Source organism: Myxine glutinosa, chromosome 8 (genome assembly GCF_964187855.1).
Source record: "Myxine glutinosa chromosome 8, kmMyxGlut1.1, whole genome shotgun sequence".
Taxonomy (NCBI): Eukaryota; Metazoa; Chordata; class Myxini; order Myxiniformes; family Myxinidae; genus Myxine; species Myxine glutinosa.
Genome location: NC_136268.1, coordinates 90,647,966 through 90,663,444, shown reverse-complemented (window position 1 = coordinate 90,663,444; position 15,479 = coordinate 90,647,966). Strand labels below are relative to the sequence as shown.

Below are 15,479 nucleotides of genomic sequence, written 5' to 3'. Positions count from 1 at the left end.
AGACAAGATGGGGAGAGAGAGGAAAGCACACAAGTACAACAGCAGAGAACAGGGACATCGGAAGATCCATGGGAGGGAAAGGGCTTGGGGGGAGGAGGCATGGGAAGGTGGGGGGTGGGGGGGGTTGGGAAAGGTATAAAACACATGGACACTACTAGAACTTCCAGGAAAGAAAAAAGTCGGGATTTCAAAGATTCTTTTTTTTTTTTGACAGCTAGACACCTTACATATCTTAAGCCAACCACCTTAACCATTAAGCCAACACCAGGCTTAGGATAATATGGTGAAGCATATAAAGGGTAAAAAAGGTAATAGATGGAAAAACATGGAAATACTTTGCAGTATAATAATCCTACAGAATGAAAAAAATTATGGAGAACTGGCATCTCATTGAATAAGCGTATTTGACCCACGAACATCCTCAACACATATTTAGGCAGATGGTCACAAGTTCAGAAGTCAACACTAAAGCACCCAATAAAGTCGGTTGAGGGTAAACGATACCTACACGAACTTATCAGACCCAGTAGGTTATCGATACCTTCCACTCTGGAGTCTGCTAGGTTGAACAGTTTGATTCTGACTGTTTTTAGCTCAACTGGACGATGTCCAGCTGCGTTTTTGTCGACACCCAGTGTCCGCCGTCCGTCTGTCTGTAAACAATTCGACGTCTACGCTCTAAAAGTCACAAATATTGATCAAATGTGATGAAACTTGTTATGCAGCATCTTTAAGACATAAACTAGTTTGGGATTGCATTTGGGTGTTGCACACCCAAAAATGGTCGTGGCAGGGTGGCCATATTGAAAAATCAATTTTTGTCAATCTGGTACTTCCTAATGTAGCTAGAAGGCTGAAACTTGGTGTGTAGACAGTATGGAACAAACCTCAAAACATATAATAAATTCAAGTCTGAAATCTGAGAAAAGTAATTGTAGTTTTACTTTTCATGCCTCACTTAAAACTCAATTTTTTCTCGTTTCTTGTTTAAACACGAGATACCTTCAACGTTACTGTACCTCTTTAGCACATATAAACTACAGACTTGGCATTTAATATGGATTTTTTTTTTTCTTGACATGGGTTTACTTTCTGAACTCAGTATATCAATCTGGTGAGTTTCTTTTACCCTTCGGTGATGTCTTTGTTGAAAGAACCATGTCACTGATTGTCTTTCGCAGCAAGAAGTCAATAACAGGATTATATCACAGGTGGCGTGACAAAATGTAAGGACAGGTACATTTTGACGATTGGCTTCACAATCGGGTATATAAGGGTTGTTGCGTTATGTATTAGTGGAAAACAACTGCTGCACGTCTACAAAAGTTATTGCCGCTTCCTCTGGAGATGGTCCGTCAACTTGACAATGCTGTTTGTCATGGAGTGGTGGCTTTACGAAATTCTGGCATGAAACAGCGTGCTATTGCTCGGCAGTATGGCATCACTCAAGGTCAGGTGTCAAAGATCCTGAAACGAAATGCTCAGAGGGGTGTCCCTACTCCAATACCGAGGCCAGGACGTCCACGCAAAACCACAAGGAGAGATGATCGCCAGCTGCACCGGTTAGTCTGCAATGGCTGTACCAAGTCAGCTAATCGGCTTAGGGCTGAGTGGCAGCAACTGACAAATGTGCCTGTATCCAGAAGGCTAGTCAACCAACGACTGGTTCAAGCAGGCTATCGTGCCAGGCGTCCCCTGAGAAAGCCACGCCTGACCAGACAACACAGCCAGCGCCGATTGCAGTGGGACAGAGAGCAGCGTCAATGGCAGCCGGGACACTGGAATCACGTGACCTTCAGTGACGAGTCTAGATTTCTGGTCTATCGTCAAGATGGCCACGTCCGAGTGCGCAGACAAGTGCATGAAGCCCACAACGAAGATTGTATACTGCCAAGAGTCCAAGCTGGAGGTGGTGGGGTGACCGTTTGGGCTGTTTTTCATGCAGGGGGCAAAACTGACCTGGTTGTTCTGAATGGAAACCTGAACCAGTTCAAGTACAGGGTCATTCTGGAAGAAACATTGCTTCCATTTGCTTGTGCAGCCTTTCGAGGAAACTTTGTCTTCCAAGATGACAATGCACGGCCTCATCATGCTCGCATGATCCAACACTTTCTTGCTGACCGTGGTGTAGAGCATATGGAGTGGCCTGCCATGTCCCCGGATATGAATCCGATAGAGAACTTGTGGGCAGAATTAACGCGTCAAATCGACAACTTGGACCAGCAGCCGACCTCTGTGCGTGAATTGCAGCAGACTATTGTCACTGCATGGCAAGCGATTCCTGTCCAAACCTTGGCAAATCTCGTGAACAGCATGCCTCGACGTGTACGTGCTCTCCTGAATGCTCGTGGGGGTTACACGAAGTACTGAACTGTAATTTTACTGTCCGTAATCCCAGTCATAATTTAGCTTTTGTTTTTGTTGAAAATTTGGTTGGCTAATGTGCAAAATAAAGAGATACTTCTGGAAAACGTACAGAAGTTTAACACAGTACTGTCCATGAATTGAGTTCGATATCAGTTTACATCACTTTCAAGGATCAATTTATTTGCTTCGAAATGTCAAATGTGGTTTTTGTTTCTTTTAAAGGTCACATTAACAAAATCTAGAATAATTTCAACATAATTCCAATGAACTTTTGGTTCTAAGTCATCTTGAAAAGTAAGTTCACCCCTACAAAAAAAATATTCCATATTAAATGCCAAGTCTGTATATAGTTTGTGGTTCTATTATGCATATTCTAACCATATTGATATGGACCAGTTGAGTTCAGGTTCCCTGGAACCTCTAGTTTTTTTAAATGTTGAAGAATCCAGTCAAGGACTATTTTGTCCTCATCGAGGCCAGGCCTTAAATAAAAGAGTTGCATTGATAGAAAAGTGAAGAAAGAGAGAATAGACTAAGACATTTGAGGAAGTAAAAAAATTATTATTTTTAAAAAGGGGAAGGTCGTAAGTGTTTGGAAAGACATGAGAAGGTAAAGAGTTCCATAGTTTGGCAGTGGTGGGGAAGAAACAAACATCATAACGGCCCACCCTTGAGTTGCCAACGGCCACACAATAATCATGCGATGTAGTGGCTTGTCGAGTAGTCCGTTATCTCGCTAATGGCAGAAGTACACAAGCAGCAAGTTATTGGGAGCAGACACCGAAGTAATATCTGAAGAAAAGAGAAGGAGAGCCAACTTTGCGGCGTAGTTCGAGCGGGTCGAGTTTTGAGGTCAGATTGGGATAGTTTATGAGTCGGATTACTTTGGATTCAATTCTGTCCAGTAAGTATGTAGAGCTAGCTAGAACCTCCTCAGATGTGAGAGCCATGCTCTATACAATGACTAATCAATCCTTTATGTTGTTGAAGCAGCTGTTGAGAGGAGAAGAATCTTCGACATCTGAACAGGAGTCCTAGTGTTAGAGGCAGACTTAGCGATTTGTGTAATGTGGGGATTCCAGGATAAATTTGATAAGGTAATACCTCGTAGGTTTATTGAATCACATGGTGTAATTGTGGAGCTTCCAAAGGAGATTGGAGAGTTGAGAGGAGTTTCAGAGAGAGAGAGAAAGAGAGAGAGAGATGGGAAGAAATTGAGTTTTATAATCAGTGACATAATAATTTATAAAGTTATATATACACAAAGAATTAAGTTAAGCACCCCCACCGTTTTTTTACAACCTCGCACATTACAAGTTTGTTGTCGTCAAAACAGTGTAATATACCCATGATATTGCTATATTTTCTGGAGAAGTGATATTATGGTCACATAAAAACATAACAATCATGCCGTTTTCTATATTTTATTCTGAATAATTTAAGGTGAAATTTTTTGGGAATTTTAGGCATATTTTCACCTCAATTTAAGTATGGAGCTATAGGTCCATCACGGACAGTGTGGATGACGTTTATGTTTTCTAACGTACAGTCATTGTTCTGAGAAGACCTCTAGCGATCTTTGCGTCAATAACGTGCGTAGGACCCACGTGATCGGATCACTGACTCAACCCTACGTCTCATAGACCCTGTAAGCCGTCGTATGCGTTGCTGTGGCAGGTTGTTCCATTCCCGATGTAATGCACGTTCCAATTCATCCAGATTGGCTATTGGAGGGACCATCTTTGCAATTTGTCGTCCCAACATGTCCCAAACGTGCTCGAGGGGGTTCAGGTTCAGGACAGGATTAGGGGGTGCTTAACTTAATTCTTTGTGTAGGGGTGCTTAACTTAATTCTTTGTGTATAATTATTAGATTATAATCTGCTCTGCCATTCGATTAAAAGTATAGATAAATAATTTTATAATAGCTCTGCTATTAGATATAAATCTGCTATTAGATTAAAATTATTAGATGATTATAATTGGATTATAATCTGCATGAAAGAACTTCCCAAATTCAGATGTGCAAAGCTGATACAGACATAACCAAGAAGACTTGAAGCTGTAATTGCTGCCAAAGGCGCTTCTACGGAGTATTGACTCAGGGGGTTGAATACTTATGTTTCATTTATTTCTGTATTTCATTTTTCATTATTTGTAAATGGTTTCTAAAAAAAAAAAAAAAAAATCCACTTTGACATTACGGGGTATTATGGGTCGATCAGTGACAAAAAAAATCTCAATACAATCCCTTTTAAATACAAGCTGTAACACAATAAAATGTGATAAAAGTCAAGGGGTGTGAATACTTCCTGAAGGCACTAAATGTACAAGAATGCTCAAAAATGCATTATGAGATGACAGCAAAACATTCCAAACACAAATTCCCAGAATTACACAGCCTTAGCTAAACATGTAAGGTTGAGCATATTTCAGCAACTGTCCCATCACGTCCTGACTTGCAAGTGGAGGTTATAATTTGTAAAATCTCTAGTTTTCACACAAAAATATTTTTGGTCCTTACCGATCTCACAGAATCCTGCGAGTGCAGTGTAGAGTCCAGGAGGGAAAATAGCCTTTCTTGCAAGCAGGCAGAGAGTGCCATTCGAAACCTGAGTTATCACTGCTGGTGACATCTTGGGTAGGAGCGAAAACAAACGCAGCAGCAAAAGATACACATTCCTTTCGATAAAACAACAGTGTATGTGTTGAGTGAGCAATGTTGAAAGTAAGTTGCCTTCATTATGACGTAATTTATTCAATTTCTTAGTTAATGTAGACATGAGATTGGTAATAGTCCCATATTCATTTCAAAAAAATGTTTTTTTTTCTATAGGCTTTGGGGCCAGATGACAAAATGTGGCTGGAAAACTATTTTGTGACTCAGATCGAAGGACTACCTAAATTCTGGATATTATATAGCTGGATTTTGGATACTATATTATTATTGGCACTCAGATAAAGGCAGCGCTTTCTGTCCATATCTATCAGAAACAGGGTGTTTGGGTTAAAAAAAATGTATTGCCATTTTTACCATTCTCACAAGGTTGCTACTCTCAATACAGGTCTCATAGCTATGAAAATCCAGGATCTCATAGACATCGGTATCGAGTTCTCAGATTCCAACCATCAGGTCTCAATGGCCGACGGGCAAAAAGTGATGAAAGAGGGTGGATATCTGCACATGGTAATAGGTTTTCTGCCGTTTTCCAATATGCCATTCCATGAGTTAAACTCCTACATTTATGAAACTAGGTGGCCCGTTGGTCCATTGGACCAAATTTTCATTGGTATTCGCCGCTTTGTAGCATACCTGCCTGCCGGACTCAGGGGGTGGGGGGGGGGGGGAGGAGGGGGAGGGGGAGAGGGGGGCCTTTTGGGTCCTCGGTGACTTTTGGGTAATCTGGGTCTTTTTGGGTCCTTGGGGACGTTTGGGTCTTCTTGGCGTTTTGGGTCCTGTAGGTCTTTAAGATATTAGGGGTCCTCAAAGGTCAAAGGGGTCTCAGCAGTCCAAAGAGTTAAAAGGTACATTTCAATAGTACTTAATTAATGAATACACATAAGCAAGTTGAATTAGCCATGTTTATCACATTAAAACCCAGATTAGTGGTCTTCCGTATCACTTTCATCAGTCATGCAAGAATGACTGCTCGGGTACATTGTCTTGTTCTCGAATTGTAATATTAACATATTTCAGTGCATGACAAACTATCAGCATGGCAAGAACATTTTTCAGTGTCAAATGGCTTTTTGCAGGAGCAGAGAGAGTGATGCAACAACTCTTTGGGAATCGGTTCATTATTCATCCAGTGTACAGTTAACCCGGAACCATCGGAGCACCAACCATGCCCGATGGGGCTCGGGGCTGCTACCTCATGTTGTAACATGTTAACATGTAAGATGTTAACATGTTAATTGAGAATGACAAACAGCGATGGTGGATTGGTTATTGCTAGCAGTCAGATTAGAAGGGTGCCTTTTCCCCTCATCCTAGAAGGTGCACGTGGAATCACATCCAGTGAATGCATGAAGACGGATGAGCGCTCTACTGGGCTACCTTCCAATACATCTGGATACAATCTGGAGAATTCTGGTCAATTGCTTTTTTCCAGTATGAAAGTACAGGTGACAAGGAATATCCTCGAGGTTAGATGGCAGAATCTTAGCAACATCAGAATCTGGGCTTCTGATGCCAACATTGCTACATTCACCTGCGGCATCCTTGGTATGAAGGATATTCGTGAAACTGCTGCCTCTTGATCACAGTGAAATTGCTTCATTCTGGTGACAAGAGTTTGTCCATCACTGACTTGAATGAAATGACAAACAGTTATATATATATATATCTCTCGTTCCAGAAAGCTCATCGACTGCTCTGCTGTTGAACAAAGTGATCATATGCTGTCAGAATTTCAACCATTTAATCTGCTTGACAGTGGTTCTTGAAAAAGGATGATGGGAAAAGCACCCAGTGCGTACTTCCCAAATTTGATTATCTTTTCTCCATTGTAATCGGGCAATAAATTAGCGAATGCCTCGAACCATAATCTTTGCAAAGCATCATAAATCAACGTGTGAGCATGGATGGGCCTATTATATCACTTGCCTTCCAATGCAGCATTCACCGATCCATGAGCCACTACACCAGACTCGACAAGGATGTCACAGACCAGCATCATGGTGTCGCTTCCCAATAATCGCAATGAACGACAGCCTGGAATGGAATCCATCAAGCCGAATAACGAACCACTCGAAGAAAACCGGATTTCTCCAATGAATCTCTTGAGCCTTGGCATAGATGGTTTGGTCAATTACCACCACATGTTTGATTGTGATATCGACACTCCTCCTCAAAATGTCATTGACAGTGTTCAACTCTTTTTGTCATGACTATTACTGGTAGGTACACCAGGGACAATTTCACCAATTCATCAATTCATCAATTCATCAATTTCATGCAACAGCGTATCCAACTCGGAAGGTTATGATGGTCCAGATCATTGATTGGCATCGACACATGTCGTGATCCTTTTTGGATAGCCTTCTCTCATGTTAATTGAGATTGAACCAATGTTCGGCACATTCCAATTATTACCTTTTGCCAACTTTTCTCTGTGAAATTGACTACCTTTGTGCGATCTTTGTGGAATTTTTTTTTTGATCAAACAGACCACAACATGCGGCGTTGTGGGTAAGAGCCATTTGGTCTACAATTCGTGCTCCTCCAGCCGAGAGCTAAATTTGATCGGTTGAAACGTTTACCTCACTCCTGCTGCCCGTTTTCGATGCTTCAGGGAACTCGTATAAAACAGCTGTGAAGACGTTGGAAATTTACCAGTTTCAGAGACAAAATACACCTATCCTTGAGTGATTCTTGACATGCCAACAAGTCGATTAGTGTTCTATGGAGTTTTAACTATATATTTCCGTTGAAAGCAGGTAGTCTCTCATTAGTGAGTCACAAACCTGAATGACATGCACCAGTTGCCCATAGCCTTCTGCAAACAAAATATATTTCCACATCGACATTTAAACTTTGCAAAGTCAAAGCATATTGCTGAATACTTTACCTGGGGATAAAGGATGGAGCCAGTAGTAAGACAGGTGCGTTTGCTGCCAGAAACATCTTTTTTGGTCAGTTGACCAGATGTACCACTATAGCGATTATTAAAATGCCACTTAAGGAGAGCATAGCCCTGTAGAAGGAAAACAATATGAAGGTGGTTCAAGGTTGATGTGCACTTTTTATTGTTTAACATGTTAAAAGAAAAATCTGAACGCTAAAATTTCGTACAATAAGCTGATGCTGGGTCAAGTATTCTGAGTGAAACCAAGATGGTGGCAACACATGCATGTGTAGAGGCTGTGGAACAGGGCAGTATAATTAAGTTTTTTTTGGCAAGAGTGGTTTAATCCATGTGAAATCTCTTGAACATGAATAATGTCAGTACAGAGAATGCATGATACAAAAAAGGAGTAGTGAGTTGTTTGACAATCAAACGAGATGCGCAATACGCTGAGAATGGCCGGCATGCTGTCTCTGGGCATGGCCTTACTGCACGATAGAGCCTGCCCTCGCATAGCAAATGTGACAGCAACTAGCTCACAAATGATGAAGACATCAAAGCATTTGTCCGAAATGGGCTGCGCAGTGCGCACCTGCCACAAAGATTTCTATGCAGATGGCATCAAGGTGCTACCGCATCAAAGGTACCATGTAGCAGGGTAATACCCTGCACATTTTGATTTTCTTGTAATGATTATTGAGCAATTACATTAATTAATGACATTTTATACCACTTTATAAAAAATGACACTATGGCTTGTTGTGATACGACCTTGTAACAGCAAGGGAGGATATCCTGAGCTCTTTGAGGAACAGAAAATTTGCTCTCCCTCTCCCTTACCCCCTTTCCACCACAATGTTCCATATACACTTTTCCCTGACTGAGCGTCTCTCAACCTCCCTTTTCTTATTTTAAATATGTTGATTTCTTCATCTCAAGATTCATATCCTCGATTTACCACCACCTTTCTCCACCCACCCACCTCACTTCTACCTTTAACAATACGCCTCCTTTCCTTTTGCCGACACTTTGTAGACCCTTACCATGTGATATTATTGATTCTATCGGTTAATTCCAAAAAAAATTACTTCCCTAAGTTAATAAGCGAACCTTGGACAGCAGGGCTACATCATGTCCTCCAAGCATGAAGAATGATTGTTGCATTTTCACGAAAACGCCTCCAAGTTTCTTTTCCAATACTGCCTTGTCAGAATTTCCTTAAAACAAATTATCAACATGCCACATTATTGTAAAAGGAAAATGAAATAATTTGCCTTTGTTCATTTTATTTATTCTTCGAATGCCTCATTCCCAAATGCTTTTTATATGAAACACACGAATCATTTCACACACTTACCAAGGTCGATGGCAAAGAGCTGCGTAAAATCATTAGAACAGCCAAGGAGCACCGATTCCTCAAGAAACTCCTCTTCATGGTTGAGATCACTCAATAAATTAATCATATCTGCAAATCCACCAGAAAGTCTCAGTGTTAATAAACACTTGTCCCCACATCCCTACACCCCCCCCCCCCCCCCCCTCCAATACCTCCTTTTCCAAATCAGTCAACCAAACACCATATTGCATGATGATATTCATACTACATTCTGTTGTGGAAATGCACAATTTTGGGGATACCATCTGTCTCAAATGTAACAACAACGCTGGAGACGATGGATCCAGGTACTTATAGATCCTACTGAATCATGGTAGTGAATGAGTCAGAGCAAGACAGAACAGCCGAGGTGGCATACTGACCTTTCAGGCCTCTAAGTCAGCATTTTATTCCTACCACAAGACGATCTGATGATAAACCATTGTACAGGCAATATTTGAAGAATATGTTAATTAATGTGGCTGTCTTAGTTATAATTAGAGAGAGGGTTAAACATTCCATGGTGCCTTGTAAACGATTAGGCTGTTGAGTGCCTGACCTTGGCCAAATTACAAATTCCTGCCTCAGATACATCCAGAAAGAGAGAGCGGGCGAATATTAGTTGTGACCACTGGCTTGCGATGCTCACTGAAACATCATGATGGTCACTGCTCTTGGCTTTTGTGGTGGTTGGCTTTTTTGTGGTGGTTGGCTTTTTTGTGGTGGTTGGATTTTTTGTGATGGTTGGATGCTTTGGGGTTTTTTTTGACTGGAGACTATTTGTGTATGAATTAGGAATTTGTTCATGGTGTTAGCAAAAACTTGCTATTCCTTATGAATGACACCATGTGATCTTTAATGTCCACAAACTACTAGAGTTTGTGATCCATCCAGGACTTTTTTTTTTGTATACATAATCGAGGCTCGTGAAAGAGCTAACATTTATCACACAAACAAATCAAACAGACAAAGAAACAAAGTATATAAAAAGGGGAGCGGTAGACAAGATGGGGAGAGAAGGGGAAGCACATAAACACAACATTTGTGAGGGACATCGAGAATGTGTGGGAGGGAGAGGGCTTGGGGGGAGGCGGCATGGGAAGGGGGGGGGGGGGGGGTTGGGAGAAGTATAAACACAAGGACACCAAGGACTTCCAGCAAAGAAGTTGGTATTTCAAAAAAGAGGATTTGGGGTGAAATTAGCGGGGGTAGAAAAGATCAAGGTTTTGGATCGGGGGAGATAAGAGATGGTGGTGAACAGCTGTTTTAAAGACCTGGAGGGAGGAGTGGGATTGAAGGGAGTGGGGGAGTTTGTTCCAGAGGCGGGAGAAAAGAGGAATGAAAGAGTGGAGGTGAGCAGAGAGTCTTGATTTTGGCAGTTAAACCATAAGAGGGTTACAGGCAGATCTTGTGCGACGTTTAGGAATATTTGGGGGACAGAGCCCAGAGAGAGCTGGAGGAGCAAGGCTGGAGAGGAGTCAGTAGAAGACAGAAAGACCACCAACCTGCCTGCGGTGAGTAAGTGAAAGGCCCTCGGAGGTAGCTTCATCACGGGAGATTCCAATGATTCTGAACGCTTTGGTTTCAACAGCGTGAAGACGAGCTAGGTGTGAGGCAGGAGCACCAGCCCAGAGGGGAGAGCAGTATTCCATTGAGCTGCGGATGAAAGCCTTGTATGTGGTGAGGAGCTCAGGTGTGCCAAGGAAGGACTTCGCACGATGGAGGATGCCCAGTCGACGATTGGCTTTGGAGGCCAGCTTGGAAATGTGGTTTTCCCAGGAAAGATCATGGCAGATAGTGAGACCCAAAAGCTTGAGTGACAGAACTTCTTGGAGAGGATTATTCAGAAAGTGGATGGGAGGGTTGTCCAGTCGGTCTTTTCGGAGAGACATCGTAAGAGTGCGAGATTTGTCAGGATTGAAAGACATGTTCCACTTGTTTGCCCAATTAGTGATTTCGTCCAAGTCTGCAGAGAGTGAGGAGGCTGCAGACTGCCAATCTGAGGGATGAGGAATGGAGCGGCAGAGAGTGGAGTCATCAGCAAAGAGATAGACAGGATTTTCAAGAGAGTCGGAGAGTCATTGATGAAGACCAGAAAAAGCACAGGGCCCAGAATACTGCCTTGGGGAACTCCAGCCTGAACAGGAAGAGGAGATGAGAGAAACCCATTCAGGGCCACACGTTGACTACGACTAGAGAGGACGTCCGCCAGCCATGCGTGGAGATTTCCATGGATACCAAAGGAGGAGAGTTTGGTGAGCAGAGCGGGGTGCCAGACCGTATCGAAGGCACGTGATATGTCGAGGGAGACAGCTCTAATTTCCTGTTTGGCATTGAGGACCTCCATCCATTGTTGAGACAACAGAAGCAGCATGTCCAGAGTAGAGTGACCTGGTCTGAAACCAAATTGATGATCAGAGATCAAGCCATTGGAGAAGAGGAAAGATTTCATATCCGAAGCAATGATGGATTCCATGATGGACATGGACATGGCACAATTTGTGATGCAATACCCTGCTTGTGAATCATCAATTCAACAGAATATCGTTAGGGCACGAATACAACCCAGAATAGACAGGTCAAAGGTTAGTGTGATACCTGCAGACCATCCTAACAAACAGAAAGATGGTTAAGAATTATGTGTGCAGTTTTATATGGTTAGTTGTGTGGCCAATTTACACAGTTAGATAATTCAAAGGTAAGGAAGACAATGAATGCTATTGTCGAATAATTTATCAGACTGTTGATGCATTGTCAAGGAGAAATTCAAAGTATGGAGAAGAAATAATTATTATCAATAATGTTTATTAAATTATTATAAATAAGTAATTATTCATATATCTATCTATCTATCTATCTATCTATCTATCTATCTATATATATATAACCACCTTTGGAGGCCATTTTCCTCCGCAGAGCAGGGGTTGGCCTTTTTCAGGCACCGTGGTCCCCTTTTTGTGTATGAATTTTATTATTATACACACACACACACACACACACACACACACACACACACACACACACACACACACACACACACACACACACACACACACACACACACACACACACACACACACACACACACACACGTCAGTGAGTTTGCCAGCGATATTTGCATTCATGGATGACCTGACAGTTGTCCAGCAGTCGGCTGATGCAATAGTAGAGGTACTTGGACAACTGGAAAGGTTGATGCGGTGGGCAAGAATGGGCTTTAAAGCAAGAAAGTCAAGGAGTGTGGTGGTGAGACGAGGAGTGGTGGATAACATGCACAGGTTTGAGCTGGGAGGGGAGGTGGTTCGATCATTGACAGAGGCCCCTGTGAAGAGTTTGGGAAGATGGTATGCAGTAGAGTTGAATGATATGGGAAGGGTGGAGGAGGTGAGGAACAATCTTTTGAGAGGTTTGAAGAGGATTGATGGATGTGGTTTGCCAGGTCAGTTGAAGGTATGGTGTTTGAAGTTTGGATTGATGCCACGAGTATTGTGGCCATTGATGATGCATGATATTACGATTGGACATGTGGAGAGGATGGAGGTTGTGGTGAGCGGGTTCTGAGTAGGTGGTTGGGAGTGCCACGCTGTTTGATGAACATTGCCTTTTATGGTCAGGGTGGAAAACTCCGGTTTCCCTTGACATCGTTAACCGAGAAGTTTAAGGTGGTGAGGGTGCGGGAGTTCATGATGTTGCGGGATTCGAGTGATTCAGTGGTCAAGAATGCTCTCCCAGAGAAGAAGGGAAGTCGGAAGTGGAATGCAAGAGCAGAGGTGGACGAGATGGAGAAGCGGTTGCAACAGGAGGAGGTTGTGGGGATGGTTCAGCACGGGAAGCATGGCTTGGGGTGGATGAAGCATGAGCGATGGGGAAAGGCATGTGTGAAAGAGAGGAGGAAGATGGTTGAGAGGTAGATGAGAAGAAAGGAGGAGGAGGGGAGATATGTGAAAGCAGTCGGACAGGCACAGCAAGGTGCTTGGACTATGTGGGAAGGTTTGCGGGTGAGGACATTGAAGTGGCAAGAGATTTGGAGGATGGAGCCAATATTGTTGAGTTTCCTGTTGCTGGCAAAGTACGATGTGCTTCCGTCACCAGTAAACTTGAGATTGTGGGGGTTGTTGCAGGAGGAGAGATGTTCTTTGTGTGGAGGTTTGAGAACGCTGCAGCACGCACTGAGTGCATGCTCAGTAGCATTGGCAGCAGGAAGATACAAGTGGCGGCATGACCAGGTGCTGGCGGTGGTAGTGCAGATGGTGCAACAAGAGGTGCTGAGATTGAGAGAGAGAGAGAGAAGAGTGGAGAAGGAGACCGATGGGGGAGAGGTGTTGTTTGTCAAAGAGGGCCAAGTGGTAAGAGGTGGAAAGAAGAGGAGGAGGTGGAAAGCAAGAGGGCTGTCAGATGCTTGTGATTGGCAGGTGGTGGCAGACCTAAAGTCAAAATTGATATTCCCAAAGGAGATCTGTGTGACAAGGTTGTGGCCTGACAATCATCTGGTCAGGTGCAACAAGACAGGTCATCTTAGGAGAATTGTCTGTACCTTAGGAAGAGAACATGGAGGAGGTGCACGAGAGGAGGAGAGGAAAGTACATTGAGCTGGAGGCAGAGTGTCAGGAGAAGGGTTGGCGAGTTTGTTGTCAGCCATTTGAGGTGGGGTGTCGCGGGTATATTGGCAATTCCTTTTCTGCATTTCTTGCTTGGCTTGGAGTGTGTGGGACACTGGGACAGAAAGGAGGATGTGTAACAGTGGCCCAGGTTGCCTTGAAAGGCTCACTTTGGGTATGGAGGAAGTTTATGGAGGCACGTCGTACTTACTTTTGTACTTACTTACTTTTTCTACAACTTTTGTGGAAAAAGTACTTACTTTTTCCACATGCGAAATTTGCATTTATGTTTATTTAAATTATACAATGGACTTCAGAATGTAAATGTTTCATGATTTGTTATATTATATCACCTTTATCTATCAATATTGTTGAAATGAAGATCAAATAGCTGTATGTTGAAATATATTGAAAAAGTCAAAACTTTACATGAGGTGTACTTACTTTTTCACGTGACTGTATGTGTCACATTTAAAAGTAATGTTAAATTTGCATGCCAGACTCTACCGGTCGTTCCATTGGTGGGGTCGACTCGGGACGAGTCTGGTGAGAGAGGGGTGTAGTGTTGCGGTTTTGCGAATAAAGAATGACCCCCCCCCCCCTCGTAGGTAGACGCACCACAACATGTAGCCTCGCTGTAGTACAGTTATCTCCTAGTAAATGTAAGCGTAGTCTCCTTTCCTGTGTTAGTTTTGCATTGAGCAGGCCAGTGAGTAGGCCTCGATTAGGCTGGAATACCATGTGCTCGGCCTGGAACAAGTCTGGCAAGGCCGAAGGGAGGAGCTGCAGGGGGAGTGGCCGGTAAGTAACGTGCCGCCTATCAGAGCTCGAGGGGAGTGGCTCACCACGGTGACAGGAGGAGGGGCATGGAACATTCGGGTAAGGCCGGGGCGGAGCCATAAAACCCTGCCCGGGGCCCCCGCCTCAGTTGAGAGGGAAGAGAGAACGCACGAAGACGAGAGTTGAGTCCCTGTGAGATCGTCAGAACCGCAGCAGAACGAGTGAATTGAGTTGCTTATAGCCTCGCTGTACACGAACATTGCCCGTGCCCTGTGCCCTGCGCTCTGCGGCTGTATCAATCGCGCTGTGTGGAGACGACCCATTCCGGGCCACAGACGCGCGATCACCTCCTGCCTGCGTTTCCAAGCATACGTGCCGCGAACACCATAGGGCCACACCGGGCGAGTTGTCCCGGAGCGACCGACGGCAAGGCGCGTTTGGCACGCGAACTTTCTTCCTTCTTTTTCCCCACGTGAGTGAGTGGGCCCTTTGTCTGGTTATAAGTTAAGGCTGTTAAGCATCTGCTCTGTGTCCCTTCCCTTTATTCGAATCACTGTACATTATAAATAAACCGTGTTCTTCCTCTTATTTGACCGTTCCGTCCTTTCACAATTGGCTTCGCATCGTAAGAATAGAACCGCTCAAATCGGGTTCAATAAAAGGTAACGGCACGAGTCACGTGATATGCACACCGCTCGGGCATATTCAATTAGCGTGGCTTGTGCGAGGTCCGGTCCCCGTTTTCGTGGCAGCGTGGGTCAAAGGTACGTGCGGCGTCGACCCGATACCCTTT

General features: G+C 43.6%; 1 protein-coding gene across 3 annotated transcripts in view; it reads right to left on the bottom strand.

Moving 5' to 3' along the window:
* The window catches only part of NUDT13 (nudix hydrolase 13), a 92,072-nt gene that overhangs the window by 71,899 nt on the left and 4,694 nt on the right, over positions 1-15,479 (bottom strand). For all 3 annotated transcript variants that reach the window (XM_068102748.2, XM_068102750.2, XM_068102749.2), the window contains 4 exons: positions 9,291-9,398; positions 9,044-9,150; positions 7,937-8,062; positions 4,891-5,002 (listed from right to left, as the gene is read on the bottom strand). In XM_068102748.2, the coding sequence (XP_067958849.2) occupies positions 4,891-5,002; positions 7,937-8,062; positions 9,044-9,150; positions 9,291-9,398 (453 nt within the window). The remainder of the gene's footprint in view (positions 1-4,890; positions 5,003-7,936; positions 8,063-9,043; positions 9,151-9,290; positions 9,399-15,479) is intronic.